Here is a 27,545-nt window from a genome sequence, read left to right on the forward strand (position 1 = left end):
ATTTGCCAGCTGCTAACAAAATGGGGTCCCTCAAGCAAAGACTGCCAGCTCCTTACAATGTCCTCAAGGAGAGAACAACCTAATGAGACCATTTTCCCTTTAAGAGGTAGGCAGAGACACAGTCTGATGGTGTTCTTCCCTCTCCCACAAACAAGCCTCCTCAAGAAGGTTTCTTATGTCTGGAGTGCTATTGCAGTAGTGTGCCTAGTTACCTACATGCTTTCAGGATTATCTGGGAAGACTACATACAACTCATACACCAGTTCTCCATTGAAATGAAGATTAAAGCTAATATTCATGATTTATTTCATATAAGTTTTAAAATAATCTTTACATAAAAATAGGAACATTTACCCCAGAATGAAGGGTCTACACCAAACCTTCCATAGCACTTATGCCTGGAATAGTGGTTTTATGTGATAATGAGAATCTTGCATGGGCGTTCTGCAATGAGGTGAATTTCATCCATAGAAAATGTGGATTTCTGCCACTTTTCATTAGCAACCTCCACCACCCAAAGGCTCTTTTGTGAAATATATATAAAGTAGGGTAATAAACCACAGATTAGACTTGCTGCCATGCTTTTCTAAGTACCCTTATAAAATTCGGTATTTACTGAGCGTTCAAGTATTATTTATTATTAGGATACATGATAGTTATCAAACTCACATGCACACACATGGATAATGTCTTTGCCTGTGAAACAATCTCTTCAGTATAACAGTTTCCCAAATGCAGAATCATACTAGGAGGAACTGGAGCAGTTACTGTGCCATTTTTCTTTATATCAGGATCACAGGCAGATCTCTCTTGTTAAACAGTCTCCTATCACAGTCTCATTCCAGTTTATGGAGGTACCAGTTCAACAAAGTGCTTAAGCACATGCTTAACTTTAAGCATATGAGCAGTGCTATTGGCTGACTCAGGACTAGGTGGTGAAATATAACAAATCTATCAGTGATACATGTAGGTAGCAATTAATGAAAAATGGGTAAAAACATAACTGTTAAAATGTTTGATTCCAAAATATTAAAATACAAAATGATGTCATTTCTTTTATAAACAGAACCAGGTACAGTGAAGATTATCAGTATAAGTCAACCTTACAATAATGCTGTCCACATTAAGTGTGAGGGGCATCCATCAAATGGCAAATTAAAACGTTTCATATTGAAATGGGATGGAAAAAACATTAACAAATCCGAGTGTGATTTTTCTCAAGAAAATCTTTATTACTTGACCACATATGACATTGAGGTAAGTTATATATATGTAGATTTAGATGGATATATAGTTAATTTCACCACAAAATGATTGGTAGTGGCTTTTTTTTTTTAAGTTGTATTGTGTCTATTTGTTAATCAAAAATGGCTCTGCTATGGTAAAGCTCTTTTCTTAGTAGAACTAATATTTTATAGTTCTAAATATTTGTAAATGTGATGATTATTGATCATGATCCACATCTGCACTTTGGTGTTTATTTTACATTTCAGACTCAGTAATATCTAATATATGTAATTTTCAGTTGTGGGAGACTGAAGGATGCATGTGTGTCAGAACTTTGGTAGGGCTATTCAGATAATCCTTAGCAAATAAATACTTTTAGATTATTTACTAATTTTTCACTATGGATTCTTGAGATTCTCCAGTATTATTCCTGATATTTATTATATACTCATGGGTTGATTAAGATGACTCAGGGATCAAATCTCATCCCCACCAGATGAGTCTTTGGGCAGACTTTTCACACACCTCGATTGATCCTTCACTTTACAGAGAAAAACATTGATCCATGTGTCATGCCTGCTCAGTGTAGTGCTTTGTCCCCCTTTAGTGGTGCCTAGGCCAAATAGTGATTGATGAGCTTGCTACAGCCTCAGTTAAGACAGGATGATTTTTTAGCTCAAGCAGTAGACACTTACATGTTAAGATTTAGTGGTCTTGGGTTCAGTCCCTGCTGCTGCTGGGTGTCAGTGTTACATATTCAAACCATATCTGTCTTCTGAGCTCCCTCAGATAAAGTTTTCCCTCTCTTGAATGCCTCCCTCTAGTTTCCTCCCCCATCTTCCTCCCTTCCACTATGGACCGGGACAGAGATCCCCTCCAGGCATTTTATCTTTGTAGCATTTATTACTCTCCTTATAAAGTCTGTGTACTATATCTACCACTTCTTTGGAACATTTCCAGACTCTGGTAGCTGCTCCCATATGTTAGTTTAGCTAAGAAGGCACCTCGTAAGCAGGCTTGGAGTTCAGATTCTTTCAGGAATCAGTATCTGCCTTTTTTCTTCACTCTTCTCCTGCCTTGCTAATGAATGGCAGCTTTACAGATTGGGTGCTAATCTCTCTGGGATTTGTTCATTCGTTTTATACTTTGAATTCGGAGACAATCTCCAAAAAAGGAAGAAGGACTGAGATTGCCCTAATTGTTGAAGTAGAGTGCAGTCTTCTTTTTGGGCTCATCCTGCACCACCTGCACTAATCCCCATGGATACACAAGGACTAAGATTCTGGTGTGATTTCCAAAGAGTGGCCCAGGATTTAGTCTGTTCTGCTTGATCCTGGCTGGAGAAGTCAGATGGGTTCTCCGAGGCAGCAACAGTAGGATTCTGGATCTGGGTCTACTCAAGAATCATTGGAACTTGTTATGTTCACAGAAGTTAAATAAAAAAACAAAAACATAAATACTCTTGCTGGAAGGTTGCAACAAAACAAACTACATTATTTCTAAGAATTCAAAAAGATAACTCACAAGAATCCCAAAACAGAGAGACAACAGGCAGGCTGCTCCCTAAAACAGAGTAGCACAACTCATCCCACCTTACACTAGGCTGTCTGTGTGCTGACTGCCTACAAGGAGAAACAGGAATCCCCCCAACTCTTAAAGTCATAGCTTTCAATTTCTGTACAGTCCTCAATACATGACAGAACTGATTTTGGCTTTGTAGATTCAGTGTCTGTCTGTGACAACCCTGACGCCCTCAAAATATGATAAAAGGAGCAGTTTCCTAATTTCCTGGTTTAACCAGGTTTTCATGAGATCTTAGATTTTGGGTTTTCTCTCCTTAATAAGTTTCTCTATCTTGTTCCCATTGCTACATTTGCTGCCACTCATCCCCTTACTATATACACACACACCCCCTGCCCAAATAGTGGTTCTTTTCCCAGCTCTCAGGAACTCTGGGCCTTTTAGAATTCTTCAGTCTCTTACGGTATGTCTACATTGCATTGTAAACCCATGTCTGTGGGACCCAGGCTTGTGGACTTGATATGTCTAAGTCCGTGCTTGAATGTCCACACTCCATTTTAAACCTGGTTTTACAATTGCTGGAGTCAGGTCTCGCAACTATAATTGCTGGAGTCAGGTCTTACAACCGTGCTAACATGTCTATACTGCACTATACTGACCTTCTGACTCAGGTCAGTGGCTTGAGCTATATCCAACCTGCAAAATAACATGGCTTGGACCGAAGTCACAACACAACTCAGGCTCTGACCCACCTCCTCAGCTGGGTCATTGGACCCAGGTCCTGAGTGCTTGCTGACCCAAGTAAGAATGATTTGCATGTGGTTGTAAAGAGGGCTTCAGCTTAGACTCAGAACCTGGGTTTGGTGTGCAGTGTAAACATACCCTTAGTCCAGAGAGTCCACGTAGACACTGAGGATGATGATGTTCAGTTGTATGGTGCAGGGGCATCTTTTAGGAAAGATGTCTCCTAAGTGAACTTACTTATCAAGTATGTAGATACAGCAAGGATTCTTAAAATCTCCTCTACCCTTTTCAAGTTTTCACTTGATGGGATGTGTCCTGATGCAACCTTAATTGTCACTAAATCAAGTTCTTGTGTGTGTTTATCTCACATGCAGTCTTGAGGATGCTGGCTTATCACTCACTGACTTCCACTATTCCTCTGAAAGCCAGTGTTAGCCTTAAGGACATCTTAAATAGAAAAATAGTTGGTGCTTTATGTATGTAACCCTTCTGCCAGGCCGAGTTGATAGCAGCCGGGTTCAGTACATAGGGGTCCCCTCCCAACAGCGTGACACAAAACCAGCTCGAGCCCCCACCCAGTGACCTGGGAAAATCTTACACACACCCCTGGGCACCTCGAAGAGGCAATACTTCCCCTCTCGCAAGCACAGAGCCTCGGTGTAGCAGAAAATGTTTAATAACATGAGGTAAATGACATAGCATTAAATTGGGAAAACACCACAACTAGAGTTCATAGACCAAACTATGAGTGAAAACCCACCCTAGCAAATTGGGCCGTGTCCTTTCCCGTTGGTTCTTGAAACCAGCAACACAAAAATCACCCAAAGTTCCAAAAGTCCAACACCCCCAAAGTCTCTTTGGTCCAGCAACCCAAGAATAACTAAAGTCCCAAAAGTCCAACAACCCCCAAAGTCTCTGTCCCTGGTCAGTGCAGCCCCAGAGTTCAAAGGGGGGGGGCGCACAGGGTGTCAAGGGGCACCTTACGTGATCCGAGGCCGACTGGCCGCCTCTCCGTGGGGTTCCGCCGCAGCCTTCACCACGAGCCGCTCCACTCCACCAGCCGTCCCGTAAGCCACTCCTGCCGTCCCATGAACTGCTCTGCTCTACCAGCTGCGCTGCTCCACTCCGCCCACCGACCTGTGAGCCGCTTGGCTCCGCTCGCCGTTCCTTGGGCCCCTCCAACCATCCCCACAAGGCTCCGCTCTGCTAGCTGCTCCTCCAGCCATCCCCGCAAACTGCTCCGCCAGCCACTTAGCAATATAGCTTCAGGCTCCCCCACTAGTTAACACAGCACTCAGTGATCTCAGCTCTTAGTAACTTTAGCTCTTTTGTGATTTTAGCTCTTTTGTGATTTCAGCTAGTAGTAGGGGAGCCCCAGTACTGGTGCACTATTGGCCCAAAGTAAATTCAGCTCAGCAGCCTGTAACTAGACTCCTAATAGAATCAAAGTTAGCTCTGACATTCAACAGTGGAGAGAGGAGAAGGTGCAATTGGTGTTTCAGGCTCACAAAAGGGCCCACACCACCAGGTACCTGCCCCCCATCTCTCTCAATTCACTAGGTTTTGTAACCCATGCCCCTTGTCAAGCAAGTGCTACTTAGTTAATGGTGAGTCCTTCTGTCATACAACAGTTCCACTGGCCTTGATTCACAGAATCAGGGTAACAAAACTTTATTCTTCCTGCCCCAATAACAGAGAAACTGGGGATCCCACACAACCAAAGTAACCACTTTCAGTTGCTGTTGTCTCATGCCAGGCGGGTGGGTGTGTCTATGCAAACAAGATCAGCCCCTGGAGTTCTTTTCCACACTCGCCATAATTCACCCCCAGATGTCAGGGTAGAGCTCATCCTGACTCTGCTTACATGTATGAATCTCAGGTGGCTATAGCCCAAGTGGGACCCTCCATCTATGCCTCATACATGTCTAGGGCATACATGAAATAGATGTCAGCTTCAAGGTGACCCAGTTTTTCTCATTTACTAAAGAACCTTTACATATCTTGAATAGTACTATCGTAATAACACCATGGCCCTTCATAACTGTGTAATGCTCAAATCAGGTGAAAAAATACTGTTGTTTGTAGTAGCCCATGGAGCCATTTAACTGCAGTCTTGGCTCTCTAGTCTAGAGCATTTCAAGTTAGCACAGAGCAAGCCAGCTTGAGAGAGAGCCTGTCTTGCAGCTGTTGAGCTGAAGATTAATAGAAATGTAGAACTGGAGGGGACTCAATAGGCATCTACTCTAGTCCACTGCACTGAGGCAGGACTAAATATTATCTTGAACATGCCTGACAAGTGTTTGTCCAACCTGTCCTTAAAAACCTCCAGTGACAGAGATTCCACAACCTCACCTGATAATTTGTTCCAGTGCTTTACTATCCTTGAAGTTAGGACATTTTTCCCAATGTGCAAACTAATCTTCCTTGCAGCAATTTATAAATGCTTTACATCTTGACCTGTCCTCAGTGGTTAAGGAGAACAATTTACCACCCTCCTCTTTATAACAACCGTTAACGTACTTGTAGACTGTTGTCATATCCACCCTCAGTCTTCTCTTCTCCAGATTAAACACACCCAATTTTACCAATCTTTCTTTATAGGCCATGTTTTCTAGACCTTTAATCATATTTGTTGCTCCCCTCTGTACTTTCTCCAATTTGTCCACATCTTTCCTGAAGGGTGGTTCCCGGAACTGCACACAGAACTCCAATTGAGGCCTTATCAGAGCTGAGTAGAGTGGAAGAATTACTTTTCATGTCTTGTTTACAATACTCCTGCTAATACATGCAAGGCATGCTAACACAAGAAGGCAGAGTACTACTTCCTGCCAGATGAAAAATTCTGTGAGGAGCCAACGTGTGAAGGCAGAGAGGGAATTGCATTGCATGGTCAGCAGCCACCAGTATCAGTTAGGACCTTATCCTTTGAAATTGTTGTGCTCTGCCACAGACTTTGTGACTCCAGGCAAATTACTAAATCTCACTGTCACTCACTTTTTCTATTTGTAAAATGGGAAAAATGCTTACTTAGGGCCTTATCCTGTAAGCTGCTGAGCACTCTGAACTTCCATTGACATCAATACTTTCTGAGTAACCTAAGCACCATATAAGATTGTGTGTCTAACTCTTAGTGATGTCGTGACCTTAAATTCGTAAACAATGTTTGTAGAGTGCTTTGAGATTCTCTGTCAGATGCTATAGATTTAGTTAAAATGAATTATATTTTGTAAAAATAAAAAGTTGCATTTTAAGAATATTATATTGCGTAAGAGTGACTTAAAAATCAGAAAATGCATACACAAAAGGAAATGTAGAAAGATATCATATTTGAAATTAGATGAACATATTGCTTTTTAACTTGATGTATAAATGTGAGAGAAGTTTTGTATATACAGAAAATTTGGTACAGTGAATCCTGTATGGAAGTTTCACTTTTGGAATTTTCTTTGAGAACACACGAGGAAATTCCAGATTGGAGATTCCAAATTGATATTTTGTACTTTGTATACACGAAACTTCATTAAGATATTACACTATTTATTAGATGATGATCTCCTTTATAAAAATATACTTGTCATAGCTATTGAAAAACCAAATAAACTATAATGTTTTATTATATATTGCACATCTACTTTCATATTAAAATATATATCCATGCAAAATGTGCCCTTATTATGATTGGTTATTTTTAACTGATTTTTTTCAGATATTTTGTACTGCAAATGCTATTGATATATCAGCAAAAAGTTTTTTAAATAGTTTATATTGCAACACAGTGCCTCATTTTAGTGGCAGCCATGTTTAAGAGCTGAAAAATGTTGGAGGACAGATCCTTAGCTAGTGTAAATCTGCATAGCTCCTTGGAAATCAATATTTTAAGTTTCTGGAAGCACTTTTGCTTAGTACAAATAATTTGACGAATGTCTCCATTTATTGCAACTCAGATTTATATGTTCAATGGAGATTATATGGGGGATCCGGTCAAAAGCAAAGTAACGACAAAATGTAAGTAAATATTTTCAATGGACTTGTCAATGTTTTTATTTACAGACTTGTTTAAGTGTCATTGAGATGGCACACAATGTTAGTGTGCCTTTTAAACGCTGCTGTTGTCATAATTCCAATATTTAAGTGACTAGTTCTGTTAGGTTCTGATAGAGGTCTCCCTACGGGATGGGGGAGCAGGCAGAAACTGTACACAGTATTGGTATATAATGCCACACCAGAGTTCGAGGGTCGGAATGAAATCCCAATGGCCAGTCGAAATTCAGTCTGATCACAAGGTGGGGGAGCCGGCGTTACACACCTCTTCTTTTTCAGAGCTCTGGATCACTGTCTGACTCCAAATTTCAGATATGTTACGCAGTTATTCATAGACCAGTTCGTTGCTTCATCAACTTTATTTCTGTTTACGAAGCCTTTCACCCATAACTCCAGGCAAACAATTCTGGGCAAGCCATCATAATCCAAGACATTCCATTTCCCCCAATTTTTGCATAACTGCACAGCTGGTGTTATTCCCTTCCCTGTTAATTCTTCATATTCCCCATGGACATAAAAATTGTTTTTGCACAGAAAATTTTTGACCACTCATAACCTTAAATCCTTGCTTCAGCTGCCAGCATGCAACTCGTGTCAAACATACAGCATTTATAATAGGTCTATATGGCCTATAGCTTATTACAACATATACATCACAACGGCCCCCCTTTTGATACATGATTAATAACATTGATTATTGTATCACTTTTATAATTTTGCAAGCAGCCCAGCTTTATATATTACCCGTTCCAAAACTCCTTGTCGTTTTCTTATTTGACAAACAGCATGACAAAGATTAATAGAATCATTAACACTAACAATAAGATGCAATGCCACATTCAGGAGGGCCGTAGCACTTTAAGGGAGACCATCCCTTAAAGACATTATACCAATGGTGGACTGTCAATTCTTCTCCTTCTTTTCCTAATTTAAATATTTGACCATTATGCAATATGATACTTATCTTTCCTAACTGGTCAAATTTAGATACATCCTTTACATATTGCTTTATTTTTTCACTTTTATCAACCAATTCTTCCCATTGTTCTCAAGATACCCCTAAATCAAAGGACCAGTCCACCTCATTTGGTTCCCAACCAATTTCCTTTTTTAAGAATAAGTGTCCCAGATAAACAAATCCTTCAATAATAACCTCTGTTACATCACATTTGCATGATTCATTTAGACCTTTTTCTGTCATATCTCCCCAAAATATATATTTTTCAGTGGTCACGACACAAATGCACCCATTGCCTAAATCAAACACTCTTGTGCCATTAGGGGCTAAATATTGTATTATACATTGTCCACTTGAATGGTTTAGATGTCCTCTCTCTAAAGACCAAGTTAGCTGTGTACACACCCATTTATTTTGCCCCCACTCCTCACAATGTTTTATCAATTCCACCAATTTATAGCCCCCCTCTTCCTGGATCAAATGTGTTCCACTTATTTCTATTTGCCATAATTCTCCATTAATAATCTTCGGCAGCAACCAGGCCATTGCCATTCTTTTCTTTTTTCCAGTGTTATGTGATCTTGTCCTTCCAATCCCCTTTTAGAGTGGTTTGATTCCAAGTAAACCCAAAGTGTTACCAGATGTGCTCGTTACTTTGGGGTATGCTAATTTATTAGGGTTACTTTTCTGGGGGTGGGGCGGTTCTGTAATTCTATCAATGTACTGCTTGTGTCACTTGTGTTTTCATATGGAGCTCTACTCCTCCCTTCTGCAAGTCCCCTCCCAATGGAGCTATCCTGCAGGACCTAGGTTCCCCAGGGCTGGGTTCCTCCAGTCCCAGAACCGGTTAAACACACACACACTAACAGAGCAAGTCTGAGTGGATCAGGTCAATCAGCACTTTCAAGCTGACCCCTTATATGTTCCTGGACTCAATGGACTGGGTCAAGCAGCACTTTCAAGCTATCACCCTTTTATGCCCCTGTCTCAATAGGCTGGGCCAAGCAGCACTTTCAAGCTGCCACCCTTATGTGCCACAGGTCCTGTACTGGAATAGAGTAAGCCTGAGCAGGCTGGGTCGAACAGCACTTCCAGGTTGCCACCCTTATGTACCCCTGGACTCAGCGGACTGAGTCAAGCAGCACTTTCAAGCTGCCACGGTTATATGCCCCTGGACTCAGTAGTCTGGGTCGAGCAGCACTTCCAAGCTGCCACCTTCGTATGCCACAGGTTCAGCACGTCCCCATCCCCACTTTCAGGTTACAGTTGTACTGCTAGTAACCCACTTGATGAGCAAACCCCACAGTATTTTGGGGCGCTACAGGGATCTTTAGCTTAGGTAAGAGAAGCGTTGCTTCAGAGTGAATGGAGAAGCTAAAAACACAAAAGAGTAAAGTTCAGAGAGAGAGAGAGGGAAGCAACCAGCTTAACCATAAAAGTTCTTGATTGAATAATAGTGATAACTACACAGGGAGAGCCTAAACCAACATAACAGTTACATTATTAAAGGTTACAAAAGTCAACTATACCTGATCAAACAAGTCAAGGTTAGAAAGTTATACCTGAGGTAGAAAAGAAAAGAGAGAGAGAGAGAGAGGGATCTCACCACTTCCAGGAAGCTTGAACTGGTCAGGGTTCCCAGGTGATGGTGGTAGCTCAGGGTCCTCAGTGCTGGAGCAGTGCTGATCTCCAGCACGATCAGCCAGGAGAAGATGAAATCCCAGTGGAACTGATCAGAATTTGGATCCATGCATCAGAACACCTACTTGAACATAGGTAGGGGGTTTTGTAGAGAAACAACAATGGTTCAAGGGAGAACACTAGATTTGTTTATGGGTAAACTGATGACTCAAGGGTTTTCTTTAGATTAGACAATAGGAGCTGATTACTCTTGGCTATGGGTGGTGTTCCTTCCAGGCAGCTCGCAATGCAGTTAGGTTGCTTCAGTAGTTTGGATATCAATCAAGGCTATATTACTAGAATTGGTCTGATAACTGCTGAGCTGCATGTGTGCAGGTATAGGTTCATTAACATTTGGAGCAGAGATCCCCAGGATGCAGTGTTTCCCTGCTTTTCTGGTCCCAGAGTTCAGTCCGTTTCTTGCCTTGGAATCTCTGTTCTCCATGCTGTATGTTAATGGAGATGTCTCTCTGTCCCATCTTTGATGCAGATGAGGCTAAGGGAGTTGCCTTAATCCTGTCACACTTTTCAGAAGGGGTCTAGGTGTGTCTCCCACCGTCCTTCACTGCTCTTTGCAAGTCTTTTCTCTGGTCGGTTTTGGTGAAGCAGAGGCTGGGGAGGGGGTATCTTTCATGAGTCAGAGAGGCTGGATACTGTGCCCTGGTTCCCCAAGAACACAGAGCTGACTGGTATCAAGTGTGCTTCTTCCATCCTATAATTTGTTGTTTCCATATATGGAAGTCTTTGAACTATTCAAAGGGCCAATGCCTGTTACTCAGTATATTGACTACCCTCTCTATATACTGTATCCTATAAGCTTGCATCTGTATACATCGTATTGCTAACTCAATCTTGTTATTAATTTCTGACACACTCAATAAACTTGCATTTAAAGATGCTTCCAAGGCTTGTATTTGTTTTAACTGGAGCACTACATTCCTTATTCCTTGCTCCAATAATGTGGCAAAATTTTGTATTACATGCATCTCTGTGGCTCCCAAAATCTCACTGAAGACATTTTCCCTGATAACATCTCAATATCAAATGAATTCAACACCCCAACCTCAGCACCAATGCCACCCACAATATATTCTCCTATACCTCTTTTACTTCTTTTAGCTTCATCTCTCCATTGTTGTTGCCATGCTAGTAATAGAGGCAAGGCATATGGCATATACTCTGCATGTTGTGCACTCACATTTAGTTATGACCCCTCCAGCCAGATCGTTTGGTCCACAATAGTTGGGGCTTCAATTACTTCCCCCCTTCCATATGGATGTTCATCTGCCATGATTCTTGGTGCGGTTTTATTTACTGGTATTTGATTAAGAAACATGAAATACCTACCATATCCCCCAAAATATATTCCCCTATTGATTTTCCTGAAACAGTTTAATTTCACCATGATGGAAGAATTTACCATAGTATCATACATCCACACTTTGAGAGCTGCTGACTCATTCCATTCCACATGGACATTAGCCAATTCTTTTTCATAAATCAGATCCAGGGCAGTTACATTAAATCCCAAATTCCAAAAAGTACAATTTAGGATGCTTATATTCAGGTTATTTTCATTATAACTAAATTTAAACATCAACCATCCTCCCCTTTTATAATATAAAAATACCTCCATTGCTTCTCCAGGTCCTCTGGTTTTAAATATCCCCATGTAAAATTCTTACCATTTTCCCACCATATTTCAAATTTCACCTCAAAAGGTTCCCCCTCACAGCTGTCTTTGTTTGGTCCCGCTTTCTCCATTGGATAATTGAACATATTATCCCCTTTAATCCATACCTACATTTTAGAGGTGCTCCCTTGTGTATATCCATGTACCCCTAAACTTCCTCAGACACTCACAAAACATAAAAACCAGAAGTCATATCCCCACCCTTCAGGGTGCCATCAACTTTCCCGTTTTTCCTGAATCATTGCTGACCGTGTTAGAACTTTTACTTTAAAATCAATTTTTATTCCCTGAAAACTTTCCCTTTTTATGGTTCCACTTTTGCACCCCTCTTGTGCTGAGGTCATGGTTGTTATTCCATAAGAATAATGTCCAGTGCCTCTGACTATACTACCCCAAGCGCTTTTGTTAAGCCTTTGTTAAACTCTTGTGTTTTCGCTTGAGCTCTGGTATTCTTCTTCCTAAAATATAATTTACACAACACAATCTTTCCACCAAACAAATAATGCAAAGCAAAGCGAGCATAAGCAGCAAGCCAATTGCAAAAGTCGTAGCACCATATCCACGCTCCCAATTCAGGATCTGTTTGGGATATCTCCAGTGCAGTTGGACATTCCCCTTTTATTTCTGTAAAACAAACCAAAAGTTTGTCTAATCTTTGGGCCATAACTTTAATTGTGATGTGTGTACCCATCTCCCCTCTTTTCCCTTATTAATTTGCACTACAATGGGGGAAATTTTATTCCTAATTGAAAATGGTCCAACCCATTTTGATTCCAAGACATGATCTTTTGGTGTCAGCCTGAAATACATCATCTTGTCCCCTATGTTCCACAATTTCCTATCTTGAGTGGCCTATGAGTTCATATATTCTCTTGCTTTCTCAATTGCATCTGTTAATCTAAATTCCATTTTCTTAAGTTCAGTCAGTAACTCTTTAACCCATTGGGTAATTGATACTTCCTCTACTTCCCCTTCTCCTGGGTACAGTAGAGGGCTCCGCAGTCTCATAGGCCTTCCAAAGAGAATTTGGGACAGATGGTACCCTGTACCTAACCAATCACTACTTCAAATTGCTGCCAACACAAATTGTAATTTCTCATCCCAATATTTACCTGTCTCCTCTACCACCTTTTGTAGCGCTTGCTTAATCGTTTGATTCATTCTCTCTACTGATCCTGATGATTCAGGATGGTAAGGAATGTGTAACTTCAGCTTTATTCCTAAAGCTTTCAATAAGCTTTTCACTACTTTCCTCACAAAATGCGGTCCATTTTCCAAATCAATTACTCTCAGAGTTCCATACCTGCCAAAAACAAGTTCCCATAGTTTCTTAGCGGTTGTCTGTGCAGTATGGTTCTGGGTAGGAATCACGTCCACCCATTCGGAAAAAGAATCCACCACCACCAGTAAATACTGATTTCTACTGGAGTTTTCAGCAACTTATCAATATGGTCAATTTGTATCCTACTCAAGGGCCCTACAATTCCCTGATGTAACCACAGCCTCACACTAAGTGTTCTATTGCTGTCTGCCATGCATTTTATACAATTTTTAACAAATCTTTCTACATCTTCCTGTATTCTAGGCCAAATTCCAATTTGTTTTACCTTAAAAAGCATATTCTCTATTCCTTGATGTGCCATGGAGTGGCAGACATTAATAATTTCTTCTCTTTGCATTTTTTTCTGGGTACCCACTTTACCTCTCCTGTCTTTTTATTCACTGTGTACAATGAACCTACTTCTGCCCTCTATTCTCTGTTCCCAAAAGCAGCAGGATGGGAATAGATGGTGTTCTCCTGGAATTTGGTATATCACTTAAACTCCCACCTTGCTTTCTAGGCAGATCATACCATGCGTTGACTTTTGCTGCTATATGTGTTAACCCTTCTTGTACAATATCCATCAAAATAATGGTAATGACAAGACAAACAACACAAAACACATAACATAATTTTCATCGTGACAGTAGACCCATGGTGTTCTAGATTGTTCTGCTGGCACCAGCTTACCTGTTGAGTGTCTGAAAAACAAAAGAGACTTTTCCTAGTCTTGTGGGGACAGATTACTGCTTAAACATATCTCTCTCTTTTACTAATCTCCTTGCTGATTGCAAGAAAAACAGAGGAATTACCTCTATACTTTCCTGTGATTTGTTCTATAGACAGGCCAAATTTCAATGGCTTCCACCCTTAAAGAAAAGGGTGAATTATCCCACTGTTCATTTATGAAATTCGTGGAGTACCTCAGTTTCCCTTCTTGTACAGCAGACCAGGTTTGTAATGGCTTCTCTGCTGTGCCAAACTTTAAGTTTATTCACAGGTAATAGCTGAGAGTATTATTATGAGATCTTTGAACATGAGATTTATTTTCAATTACCATTTTTAGCATGCTTAAAATTCCCTCTGCCCTCCCCCCCAAATACATTGTTACAAGGTTACTCACTAGCATTTATTCCAAGGTTTAACAGTGTGACAGTCTGATTACTTAGGGCCACTACAAGGCTTGGTGTTTCTGGCATTGATTCTTTTGTATATTTCACCCCTGCTCTTGCTTCAGAGGTACACTGTCTTTTAATCTTTTGTGCCCCACCTGCAGTACTTAGCTGGTATTTATTACCAAAATTAAAAAAAAGATCCAGAATCTCCATTTTCCGTTCTGGCTTCCCCTGCCATGGCCACGTTCTTTGGTCCTCACTTAAAAAGATATTAAACTTTATAAACACATGGAAGTACCCAAAGGGTTAAATGCTAAATACCAAAGCCACATCATAACTAGCTGGTCATGTCTGGTGAAAGGGTCTGTCAATGTTGCAACTTTGGATGTGAGATTCAAATGGAGTTTTAGTGGCATTATTTTTTTATTTAAAAACAAACCAAACCAAACCCAATTTATCTTAAACCTACAAACAGGATTTTACAAACCATAAGTGTTGGTTTAGGTCCTTAAAACCTTACATAATTACACAAAAATATTTACACACACAAATTCTTTTTTTGCCTAGTATCCCTTGCACTGCTCTAATTATTTTTTTCATAATACTGTACCCAGATTACATTCCCATTTTGTATAATCAAAGGCAGTCAAGTTAAGTTCCAATAAAAACCCTATATAGAGATACACACACACACATACATACCCATATATATACATACACTAATCTAGTGATTTTGATTACAAACTATTTCTGTCAGAAAAGGGCCCATTTCCCTCAGAACAGTTGTAAAGACTTCTGGGGATAACACATAGTGGTAGCATTAGCCACTCTACCTGACCCCCCTATATAATTTGTTTAACTACCATGGTTCCACTCAATGCGACTATACCAACTTGCACATATATTTATATTTACATAACTGGGTTTTATTATTAAACCAAGAATTCCCTTTTTATAACACGACAACTGTTACTTTTTAACATTTTCACAACTCCTAAGTGTTTACTTCCCTACAAAAGTATTAATTTTTGCAAAAGCTACTTGTAACTCTTCACTTATTTTAAATCACTTACTTCTGCATTCAATTCTTTAAGGTGCCTTACATTGTGGTGGTGGTTGTTGTAGTTGTTTTGTTGTTGTTGCACCTCAGTTGAATTGCAGAAGTACTATTCTCTGCTGCAGTTAATTATTTCTGAACAACTTCACGGGTTAACCCATTTACTCTCCCTTTTTCACTTCAAATCCCTTTTTTTTTTTTCTTTTCTTCACTCCAACCAAGTTGCAGCTCCTGTCTGATAAGGTGGTCTATTAACTTTGCTTCTGATTCCAAACCCTGTTGTGCCAAGTTATCTCTAACTACCCCTAAGTTTAATTTACAGTCCTCCAGTTGCCTTTATTGGAGTAGCACCAAACTTTAAAAAAAATTACCGGCAGCCTCCCATAATGCTGCCTTTACTCTAAACCTCTTACAAGTGGACTTAAGTGCCTCCTTTCCTTCACCCTCTCCCCTGGTTCTTGTCACACAGACAGAGAGCAGAAGATCAGAAATCCAAAGTGCAGGCAATGCAATGTTTATTGGGATTAATTCCAAACATATTCATAGCTCCACACGCTGGCAGAGTCTGTTCCCCAATATTCCATTCCCAGCTCTGATGCTGCAGAGCCTTACCTGTGTCCCCATTCCATCATTCTCTTTTCCAGCTGTTCCAACTGAGTCTGCATTACTTGTGCTTTCCTTACTTCCTTCTCTAAATTTTCCTGGCAGATTTTAAAACTTTCTTGCAGGGTCTGTAGCCCTGCACATGCCTCCCCCTTGTATTCAATTACCTTTTACATAGCCTGCCACAACACCCATATCACAGCTGCCTGCTTCTTGCTGGCATTAGGCTTGTATAGCTGTACATACTTCTCAAACGTGTCTTTTAATGTATCAATTATCACATCAGGTTCCACGGCATCCTCCATCCAAGGGCAGGTCCCAGATGAAATAATCTCCTTCTCTAACATAGAAGAGGCTTTAACCTTAATCCATTGGGGGTGCCTCCTCTACCCCTTTACTCTTTTTTAACATTATCTCAATAACCCTGCATGGTATCTCCCCACACACTCTCACTTACACTTAGTGTATAGTATACTCACTTATACTTAATGTAGTATGTTCCCAAAACTCCATGCAGTATTTCCCCACGTGTACTTTTAATCTCACAAATCCCACAAATAAGGAGTCACCCTTTATACTCCCCCAACACTGTGAGACTCTGTCTCACAATCCAGCACTCCTTATATCTCTCCCCCCTCGTAATTCTCCACCAAATGTTAGGTTCTGATAGAGGTCTCCCTATGGGATGGGGGAGCAGGCAGATACCGGACACAGTGTTGGTATACAATACTCTAAATACTTTTTATTGATTACAATATAAACCCCACTCACTCCACATTCACACCCCTTTCATACAACACCAGAGTCCAAAGGTCAGAATGAAATCCTGATGGCCAGTCAAAATTCAGTCCAATCACAAGGCGTGGGGAGCCGGCGTTACACACCTCTTCTTTTTCAGAGCTCTGGATCACTGTCTGACTCCAAATTTCAGATATGTCAGGCAATTATTTATAGACCAGTTTGTCGCATCATCAACTTTGTTTATGTTTACAAAACCTTTCACCCATAATTCCAGACAAACAGTTCTGGGCAGGCCACCATAATCCAAGATGTTCCATTTCCCCCAATTCTGGCCACCAGTGCACTGTGAGACAATAGAAAGTGCACTAGTTGAATCATTTCATCTAGTCTGCATCCACTCTGGCAATAAAATGGTTCAGGCTGAAAAGATTCAGACTGAAGCAAAATCTACACCAAATGGTATTTAGCACACTTATTAACTGGTTGTCTTTGAAGCATTCAGCAGTATGGGCAAGAGTTGACAGAAAAGGGACAGGCAGGTATATAGGAATAAGAGGATTAGAGGGTCAGTCAATAGAAATACAAAGTTGCATGCTATCCAGGGGTGAAAGTAACTTAAAGGACTTACTGGGACTCTGGAGTCCTGAGCAGGGGGCGCAGTGTCAACCAGAAGAGGCGGGGCCTTTAAATTCCCTGGGCCCTTTAAAGCACCTCCCGAGGCCTGCTGCCAGAACCCTGGGGTAGTTGCGGCAGGGCTCTGGCGGGGATTTAAAGGGCCTGGGGCTTTAATTATTAATTAAATTAATTAATAATTAACTGCAATTCTGCAGCGGCGGCATCCCGAGCCCTTTAAAGCGCCACCTGAGTCCCGCTGCTGGACTCCAGGGCAGCGGCAGCAGGGTTTGGGCGGTGATTTGAAGGGCTCAGGTCTCCCGGCAGCGTTTGGAGCCCCGGGCCCCCTGCCACCACTACCCCAGGGCTCTGGCAGCGGGGCTCAGGAGGCGATTTAAAGGGCCCTGGGCTCCGGCTGCTGCGGGGAGCCCCGGGCCCTTTAAATCACCAGCCGGTCTGGTCTGGCACGGTGTACTGGCTCTTGCCGATATGCCGTACCGGGCTATACTGGCTTATTTTCACCTCTGATGCTATTCAAAGAAAATGATAGCAAAGACTGACATTCACAATGGGACATCCCTAAGAACAAATGCAATGGGGAATTACAGAGTGGAGGAGGTGGAAGATTAGATGCTTTTCAGAAATAAAAAGTGTGTATTTAAAGAGGATAGGATTCATACCAGGACAGGGGAGTGCTGGAGCTGGTAAGAGGAAATCATTATCAGAGGAAAAGGATAGAGGGCTAGATTCTTGGCTTTGTTGAGACTCCTTTGTGCTGTTCTGGGAGTGCAAAGCATCAAGCTGTTATAGGGAATATGTACAGGGAAAGGGGGCGTGGCTTGACAGACACATAAACACTGAAGCTGGGCATTTTTCAATTTGGTCAACATGTTTTGTTTTAGACGAAAATTTTAAAACAAACATTTTCATTTTGAAAAAAAGTATTTTGTTTTTCAGGTATTTTCCCTTTCCTCTCTCATTCCCCCTCCCCTCTTGCCAGCAGGAATTTTTATTTAGAATTTTTTCATAAAACAAAACAAAAAATAAATTATATTTCACACAAATACAATTCAAATTCCAACCAGCCCTTTTAAATGCATGTGAACACACATAAATATAATATAAAATGAGTAAAATTGCTATGCTAATTCTAATTGTTCAAAAATAACTTATTAATGTACTCGTGCCATGATTTTTTTTGATAGACAATTCTCAAGCCCTGATTATATTCCTGGCGTTCTTGATTATTGTGACATCAATTGCCTTACTTATTGTTCTGTATAAAATCTATGATCTCCACAGAGAGAAATTAAGGTAAGTTTCTCCCTCCTCCATCTCCTTTTTTTACAAGTAGTAAAATCATTTTGAAGGTTTTATAAAAGAAAGTGATGATGTTTTAAATATACGAGTTAGCTATTTCATTTGATATTTGAAAAAGATATGCCTCTGCCTTAAAAAAACAAGAAAAACTAAATCATGGATATTTTTAGGTGGCTTGCATTGTAGCAGGCACAATATAGGAATCTAATATAAGAGAACAGAATATCTATGATTTAATGTTATTCAAGTGACCAAAGAGCTGGTCACATAATTCACAAATAAATGTGCTCAAAGGCAGCCCCTGTTTTGCTGTTGGTTCAGCTGGTACAAACAGCTTCATACCCTCCCTGAGTCAGGAAGGTAACTCATCGAGCCAGCACATTAACTCTGTTAGAATACCCTTGAATAAAAATGAATAACTCTGGATTCATCAAACACAAGTTACTGGGCTCACTATAGGAGTAACTGGATTCAATTCTATGGCCCCTGTTATACAGGAGGTCAGACTAGATGATCTAACAATCCCTTCTGGCCTCTAAATCTATGAATCTATAAAGGTTTTCTATAAGCAGAATTCTTGCCAAACCATGAGAAATAAATATCCAGTGTTTATATTTTGTTTTTATATGAACATTAGGTTATATCAGGCTTTGTTTAGCATGCACAGTGATTAAGGTGCTAAACAGACTTTTCTTCCAGATCTATGCTGAAACAGAAGATTTCAGCACAGTGTTAAGGGATCTGGGGTTTCATGCAGAAGTTTGACCTCAGATACGTAATGGCAAATCAGAGGGCACTAGCCAGAGCTCCACTTATGAAATGGCAGTAGTGTTCTAAAACTGAGGTCAGTCCTCAGCTGTGCCAAGCTCATGCTCAGCTTGGCTAAAGATGGGGAGGCGAGTGTGTGTAGTTATAATTTGCTCTTCCACCTCCTCTGATCCTGGGACCACTAGTGGACTCCCATATGCTATATTTCAGTGGTAGCCGTGTTAGTCTGTATCAGCAAAAAAAAAAAAGAGGCGTCCTTGTGGCACCTTAGAGACTAACAAATTTATTTGGGCATAAGCTTTCATGGGCTAAAACCCACTTCATTGGTTTTAGTCCACGAAAACTTATGCCCAAATAAATTTGTTAGTCTCTAAGGTGCCACAAGGACTCCTCGTTTTTTTTCCATATGATATAGGAATCTCTGGCTGCCTCTGTCAGGCAACAAAGTGCCATAAAAGGAATTTAGCCTGGTTTGAAGATCTCTTGGCATTCCTCCCCACTCCCCATAGTCCTATAAGACTCTACCTTTATTTAATTAATTGATCCTATCCTTTAATTCATTGTCATACATACATTGCATTAGTCAAAGCCTTAACAAACACTCATGCTTTTTACAGCAATTCAGGTGAAGATGTGGTGCTTGTTAAGAGGGGTAAGTACATTTGCCATATAAGATATATTTAGTAAGTGGAAATAAGATATTAGCCAAATGTCTTATTCCAGCTCATAGCCATCTATATTTTAGATGGCTAAAGTCTAATTAATTTACACAAATTAGGTATTAGATATTAACACAATCAAACGTCGCCCAGGCCAAAGGTAGAGGTCAGTGAATATTCTATACATGTTATTTAAGTGAATGATTGTAACTTTATTAAATGTTGGGAAAACTTGGAAAATCTAATATTTATTATCTTGACAGTAAAACTATTTCTGCATCTCAAACAATGGCCATAACAATACAGAAAGGGGCTTCAGAATACCTCATGAGGTTCATCTCTGAAGTGAACTCACCCCAAATAGACCTTCACATGATCCAAGAATTGAGTATAAACAAGAGGTGCCTCAAATCTGTGCTTAATTATAAAGGCCTTTCTGGATGCCCTATGCCTAGTACCTTGCACATCCTGAGCTTACCAGCAATTCCTTATCCTCCTGAAAAATGGGAAAGGAAGAGCCAGTGATTGGTTTGACAGACGGTACCAACTAATCCCAAATTAATTCACTGGGAACAAATAGTTTTTATACCAGAGTCAAAGAGTTTAAAAACAGATATGTCAGGAGATTGCTCCATTTAGTATGGGAAGCTGTTCTCATTAGATGATGAAAAGTAGTTTGACTGTGTTGACTGGGATTATCTGTAATAAATTTGGGGAAATTTCTTGCATGAACTAATGGTTTCAATTTCATTTTTTAATTTACAAAGAGTAACTTGACAAGGTTTCCCATTTTTGCACCCTCCTTGTTCTTCCTGTTTCCTTCAGCTCTAGCACCCTGAGTAATTTCTTGTAGAGAAGCAATAATTTGAAGAAATTACACCGGAGTTCCAACATTTTGCTGTTTTTTTTGCAGCTGATATTATTTTATTATTGATTTAAAAGAAACCAGAATCCACTTTTCTGTGGACATATTGAAAGAATATAAACTTATTTCTGGTTATAAAATTAATTATACTAATTGGAAGATGGAACTTTCACAATTACATCCATTTGTCCTGTTTCTGTATGGAATACCAAAAACATTTAATTTAAATTGGAATCAAAATGCACAAGGACTTAACATTGTAATTAACGATGATAACTCAGGGAAGACCGAATGATTTTCACATTAGTTTCTGACATTAGTGTAATGGTTATTATTACTGTGCATAACACAGTAATATAATTTATTACAGTTAATAAATGGTTAATTATCACACAAATCTAAGTGGCAGAACAATCTAACTATTGTTCTTGTTTGGGTTGAAGTATCTCATGCCAGGTTCAGATGTTGCTATCTTACTGGCCACACACTCACCACTTTCCCAAGTCACCTCTGTGCACTCAGCCTGCTACTTCTCTGTACACAGGAGATGCAGAAGTTTTAGAATAATAGAAATGTAGGACTGGGAATGACCTCAGGAAATCATCAAGTTCAGCCCCCTGCACTGTGGCAGGACCAAGTAAAGCTAAACCATCCCTGACAGATGTTTGTCCAACCTGCTTTTAAAAACCTCCATTGATGAGGATTCCAGAGACTCCCTTGGAAGCCTATTCCAGAACTTAACTACTCTTATAGTTAGAAAGCTTTTCCTAGTATATAACTTCAATATCCCTTGCTGCAGATTAAGCCCAGTACTTCGTGTTCTACCTTCAGTGGACATGGAGAAAAACTGATCACAGTCCTCTTCATAACAGCCCTTAATATATTTGAAGACTATTATCAGGTCTCCCCTCCATCTTCTTATCTCAAGACTAAATCTACCCAGTTTTTTAACCTTTCCTCATAGATCAGATTGTCTAGATCTTTTATTATTTTTGTTGTTCTCCTCTGGACTCTCTCCAATTTGTCCACATCTTTCCTAAAGTGCAGTGCCCAGAAATGAACACAGTCCCTGTGTGCAATGTTTCTTTAACCTGTCCCCTGCTGGAAAAGTTCAGTTGCTTTGGGGGCTCTGTTTACTCACATATGAAGGGGTGGGACTTGGTGCTATAAACATATATGGCTTACTTTGATTGAATGTTTCTGTTCTCATTAGCTAATCTTACTGTTTAATAAATGTATTTACTGAGATTTTATGTACATTTTTAAAACCAATACAAATAAATATCAAATATATGTCTGTATATTTAAAGATGACGAAAAACAACTGATGAACGTAGAGCCAATTCCTGCAGAAATGTTGTTGGAAACCTACAAGAGAAAGATTGCTGATGAAGGAAGACTTTTCCTTGATGAATTTCAGGTTTGTGCCTAGTCAGAAATATAACATAAATCCAAAACCCAGATATTATGGAACATGCCATTAAAAAGAATCTGTCACATTCAATAACCAACCCCTTTTGTTTTGTGTTACAAAACATCTAAGATTAAGAACCCCTCGCCTCCATCTCAGAATAGCCAACAGGCTGGTGAATAAGACACTTATCTGAGACACCTGGCTCTGAATCAGGTAGAGCCAATATATGTCTACCATCTCAGATGGGTATGTACTCAGGACATCTAGTTGCTTGTAGTGCCATGGCTACATTCTATTTTTAGTGCGCTAGCTTGATCGGAGCTAGCGCTGGTATGTCTTCTCAAACTTGGAATTACATCCCCAGCTTAAGGTGTATACACAACCTTAAACTGAGCCAAGGTGGTCACAATTGCTGTGGGCTTTAGGACCACTCCATTTCTAAAGATTTTACTTTTATGAGTTGAAATTAGAAGTGTATTATTATTATTATTATTATTATTATTTTATTTATTTGTTTTGTGGTAGTTTATAGAAGCCCCAGTCAAGGACCAGGGCCCCTTTATGCTGCATTTCAGAGCAGTTTTATTAATTTCTGTTCAGACTAGAATCCAACATGGAGCTTCTTTATTAGTCTTTTGAGGGAGAGAGAAGCATTTTTTGATTATATGGAAAAATATATTAATCTTTATATAACTTAATATTTGTTCAAAAAGCTAATCAGCATGAATCATAATATTGTGAATAACAGAATGTTATCTTCCAACTGTCATTAAGAACTAATTAACAAGTATGTGAATTTTCTTGCCAGTTGAAGTTATCTAAAATGTGTTTTATGAATAAAAGAAGCATTATATTTTACAGAGCATTCCCAGAGTTTTCTCTAAGTTTTCAATAAAGGAAGCACGCAAAAACTACAACCAAAACAAAAACCGTTACATTGATATTCTCCCTTGTAAGTACTGAATGCGAATTCCATACATTGTGTAAATACTTCATTGTTTTCGCTTACATCAGTATATTGAGGCAACTTGGTTAATAATTCCATTACATTGTTTTAAATTATCTAAACAGATGATTATAACCGAGTTGAACTGTCAGAGATGAACGGAGACCCAGGATCAGACTATATAAATGCAAGCCATATTGATGTGAGTGACTTCTCTCAGTAAAATTTTTGATGCACAAATGAAAAATGGTTTATACGTGTCCCATTTCACGCACCAAATGCATTTGATTGACTCTTCTAGTAGTGATTGTTTCCACTTCTTTAGTTCTATCTTTATACTGTTTAGTACTATTGGATTGCTGTCCATATTATTGTGCATGTTAAATATGTAGATTTCTGAAGTGACAAATCTTTTCACAATCTTCGTCTGCTATCTTTAAATGCTTAGTAAAGATGTATATTTTTAAAACAGGGTTTCAAAGAACCAAGGAAGTATATTGCTGCACAAGGTAAATTTTTACTTTATTTTGTATTTAATTCTTCACCCAATTATCCTGTAATCAAAGTGGTGGAGTCAAACAGTATTAATATATTTAAACAAAAATTGAATGGCCAGCATATGTGGAATTTAATAAATAAAGCAGTGTTTGGGGAGTTATGACCAACCAAAGAAGGGAATTTGAGGAGTGCAGAATGGACTTTTTTCAAATTATGCTTCATATATATTGGCTATAAGTATTTGCTTTATTTTTAAACTGGGGAATTTTTGCCCTTCTCAGCCACACACTAATCAAGTTTTAAAAGTATGTAGAGTAAGATGGTGGAATTGTAATTAAGCCATTCAGTCTATGGCTAGTATTGCATGACCTTTGTATGGCTTCTGAGCCATAATAGGTATGGTAACTATGTTCTAGTCTTTCTGTGTTTCCTAATTTTTGGGAAGGGATCTCTTATCAAATACCTTATCTGCTAGGCCCCAAGGATGAGACCACTGATGATTTCTGGAGAATGATCTGGGAACACAAGGCAACAATTATTGTTATGGTGACTCGCTGTGAAGAAAATAATAGGGTGAGCATGATATATATATATATATACACACATACCCACACACATTAACTGCAGTATACAGGAGGTTGCTCTGCTGTGGTGAATTATGCTTTTCTTTTTTCCTTTAAATGTTTTCTCTGCATTCAAGTATTTCTTTTGAATCCTTATTCATTCTTGTTTTTACTCTCTATTTGTGATAGAATCTCAGAAATTGAATAACATTAACAAGCCTACATGCTTCTGTCTTTTAGACTATTTGATCAGCAGCATTCTCAATAATATCATCTGACGCACTGCCCTAAGGAATAGGGAACTACATTTCACCTTCTTGCAGATAAACCCATAAGAGGGTATAACTTGCTCCCAAACTCCCTGAGTTAGAATTTGCTGAGCTGCACTAAAATCTCTCTCCCTCCCCCACACCCTTGCAGGCCTGTCATAACATTTAGTGAAAGAGGGGATATTCTGTATTTGGGACTTTCCTCCTCTCCCCCGAGCGTCTTGTCCTAATGTCCTGGGGATGTCTCTACAGTTCTCTGCCATTTTGTTTTGTGCCCTCCTTTTCCTACTTCTGAAACCAAACTTGGAAGCAGCGATTAGGAGAGTGCTCACCACCCTAGGAGGGCCACATGTTTCAGATGCAGATGGGAGTATTGATATTCTGATTGTTTTAAGAAGCAGAGCTGGCTGGCAGCATACATGTTTGCAGTATAGCCACACTGCTAACAGGAGTGGAAGGGAATTTGGGCATGAATTGCGAGAGGGGTTGGGACATGACTATTGCATCTGCAGCTATGTATATTCACTGATTAGAAATATAAGTAGGAGTCACAGAATGAGCTGCAATCTTTACTGTAGCCTTCAGGCAGTGACAATGACTGTGCATGGACTGTGCAGCTGTTTTGCCCCTGCAGTTAGGTTGGAGAATAGGATTCCTTCCCATCTTGTTCTCTATGTAAATCCCTTCAGGCTTTGTGCATGAGGCCAGAATCTGGATCTTTGGGTTTTTGAATGTTTAACTAAAGCAGTGGTAATCTCTTTAAGGGATAAACTACAATATTTATCGGAAACTGAAATTGTACTGAAGTATTGGTTATGTATTTTATCTGGTGTTGATTTTATTTTATTTCAAGCTTTCTTCAGAACCTAATTTCACTATCACTTTGATATCCTGCTTCTAATCCATTAACTTTGTATTTTCATAGAACAAATGTGCCCAATACTGGCCGACAACGGAGAATAGCACTGAAACTTTTGGGGACATTGTTGTGAAGAGCAATGAAAGTAAAATGTGTCCTGACTACATTATTCAGAAACTCCATATTACAAATGTGAGTTGTCTTATTAATGTGAGAATAATTTGAATTGGTCTGTATAGTTGGTATAAAGAGACTATTATCAGAGATTCTTCCAGAACAACAGTGACAGTTACCATTTTCCCCTGTTTCTACCAAGCAACACAGAGCTTGAGAGAACACCTAGTAGATGATGTGTAATTTCATAGGGCAAATATGAATTGGAAACTTATCTCATTGCTAGGATTTCCCTCTTTACTGTGAGCCCTATATTCTCAACAGGAACACCAGTAATTTCTGTTCTATAAGCCAGCTGACAAGGCTGGATAAATTGTATGCAATATGCTGTGGTTTTGTCATAGATTTACCCTTTTTAAATTAGGAAAACTTGTTATTGGTTTATGAACATAGAATAATATAAGTTTAAATTAACACCAAGATGACCACATTAAATATTATTTCCCCCTAGTAAATTCACTCAAAAATGTGGCTCTTAGAACCGTATTGCCTGTCTTTGTCTGAACTGTACCGGGGGACAATTACAGTTTACGGTAACCTCTATTGTATTTATAAACTTCCGTGTTTTAGAGCTATCAGTGGTCAGTATGGGGTTTTCAAGTTTTTTAGGCCAATTACCAATTTCAGTTATACCAGTGAAGCACCACTAGTTGCTAGAGTGTAACTGAGTGTAGAATTTACCCTTTAGGAATAATTTTTTCCCTTTTATTCCTTGCAACTTTATTGCAGTGGGGATACATAGAGTGTTAGTCAGGGCATCATTTATTGTTTATTGTGTTAGATTTAAGGAATGAATGTGCTGGAGGTTCAGGTCATCTTGAAACATAAATAGTATAGCACCCTCCCAGACCCATCTTGGTCCCATGTTTTCATCTTTAGGCCCCAGTTCTACTACCTTTCCTCACATTGAGTAGAAGCTTACTCTGGAACTGGTCCCACTAAGCCTAAGATAGTTACCACTTACTGTGAGTAAGGTGGCCATACCCAGCCCCTTAAGATTAAGTGTTAATAAAACACTGTGGCATCATGCATAGGAGAGACTCCAAATTACAATAGCTAGAGTGTTGCAGGTCAGAAGTAATATGAATTAATTTTTTTTCATGTATCAATTTGTTTGGTGCTTGCTTGCTTGGCTGTAAGATCATATTAAGAAAAAAATTAAAATTAAATACATTGTGACTGCTGTCACAGCTGATTATCATTCAAAGTACTGTAAAATATCAGTTGATTTTTATGTAGGCTAAGAATGGGGAAAAAATCAATTCAGACACCTTTATGAAACTTCCAAACACACATTATTAAAGCTCATAACTTAGTAGGAGCAACTGTACAATAATTTTGCAAATTCTATGCTCTGATTGGCTACCTGGGGCTCTCAGTCAGTTGCCCTAGGGTTGCCAGCCCTCCAGGATTGTCCTGGAATCTCCAGGAATTAAAGATTAATCTTTAATTAAAGATTATGTTATGTCCAGGAATACAGCCAACCAAAATTGGCAACCCTATTTGGAGATTCACCTACTGAATAGGTATTGGGGAATAAGCAGATGGTCATTATATAAATCAAACATCAGCTAGTCAGAGTGCAGAGTATTGCTTGCGTGTAAGATAAGCGTACAGTTATGGATCAGTGGTAGCATCCCAGCACTTTGCCTGGGTGAGATAATTCCATTTCAGTATATTACATCCTAAACAGGCCTGGCTTCAAGTTAATATCTAACTAAGCACAAGGTAAGAACATGTTACATGGTATATTCAGACTGCCACAATGATGGTATAGTCTGCTGACTGCAGAATGCTTCCTGAGAGACAATAATACAGGTTTTATTGTTCTTCTCCTGTTAGATCTCTGTCTTCAACTCTCCATTCACAACAAGAGAATGGAAACAGTCAAGATGTA

At 39.5% G+C, this 27,545-nt stretch overlaps 1 protein-coding gene across 4 annotated transcripts in view; it reads left to right on the forward strand.

The window, feature by feature from the left end:
• PTPRC (protein tyrosine phosphatase receptor type C) overlaps positions 1-27,545 on the forward strand; it is a 124,257-nt gene that overhangs the window by 85,857 nt on the left and 10,855 nt on the right. For all 4 annotated transcript variants that reach the window (XM_054038096.1, XM_054038098.1, XM_054038100.1 and 1 more), the window contains 10 exons: positions 1,067-1,257; positions 7,437-7,497; positions 18,519-18,627; positions 20,019-20,053; positions 22,236-22,345; positions 23,201-23,291; positions 23,411-23,487; positions 23,758-23,794; positions 24,259-24,356; positions 25,541-25,666. In XM_054038096.1, coding sequence (XP_053894071.1) covers positions 1,067-1,257; positions 7,437-7,497; positions 18,519-18,627; positions 20,019-20,053; positions 22,236-22,345; positions 23,201-23,291; positions 23,411-23,487; positions 23,758-23,794; positions 24,259-24,356; positions 25,541-25,666 — 935 coding nt within the window. The remainder of the gene's footprint in view (positions 1-1,066; positions 1,258-7,436; positions 7,498-18,518; positions 18,628-20,018; positions 20,054-22,235; positions 22,346-23,200; positions 23,292-23,410; positions 23,488-23,757; positions 23,795-24,258; positions 24,357-25,540; positions 25,667-27,545) is intronic.

Source organism: Malaclemys terrapin, chromosome 8, assembly GCF_027887155.1.
Source record: "Malaclemys terrapin pileata isolate rMalTer1 chromosome 8, rMalTer1.hap1, whole genome shotgun sequence".
Lineage (NCBI taxonomy): Eukaryota > Metazoa > Chordata > Testudines > Emydidae > Malaclemys > Malaclemys terrapin.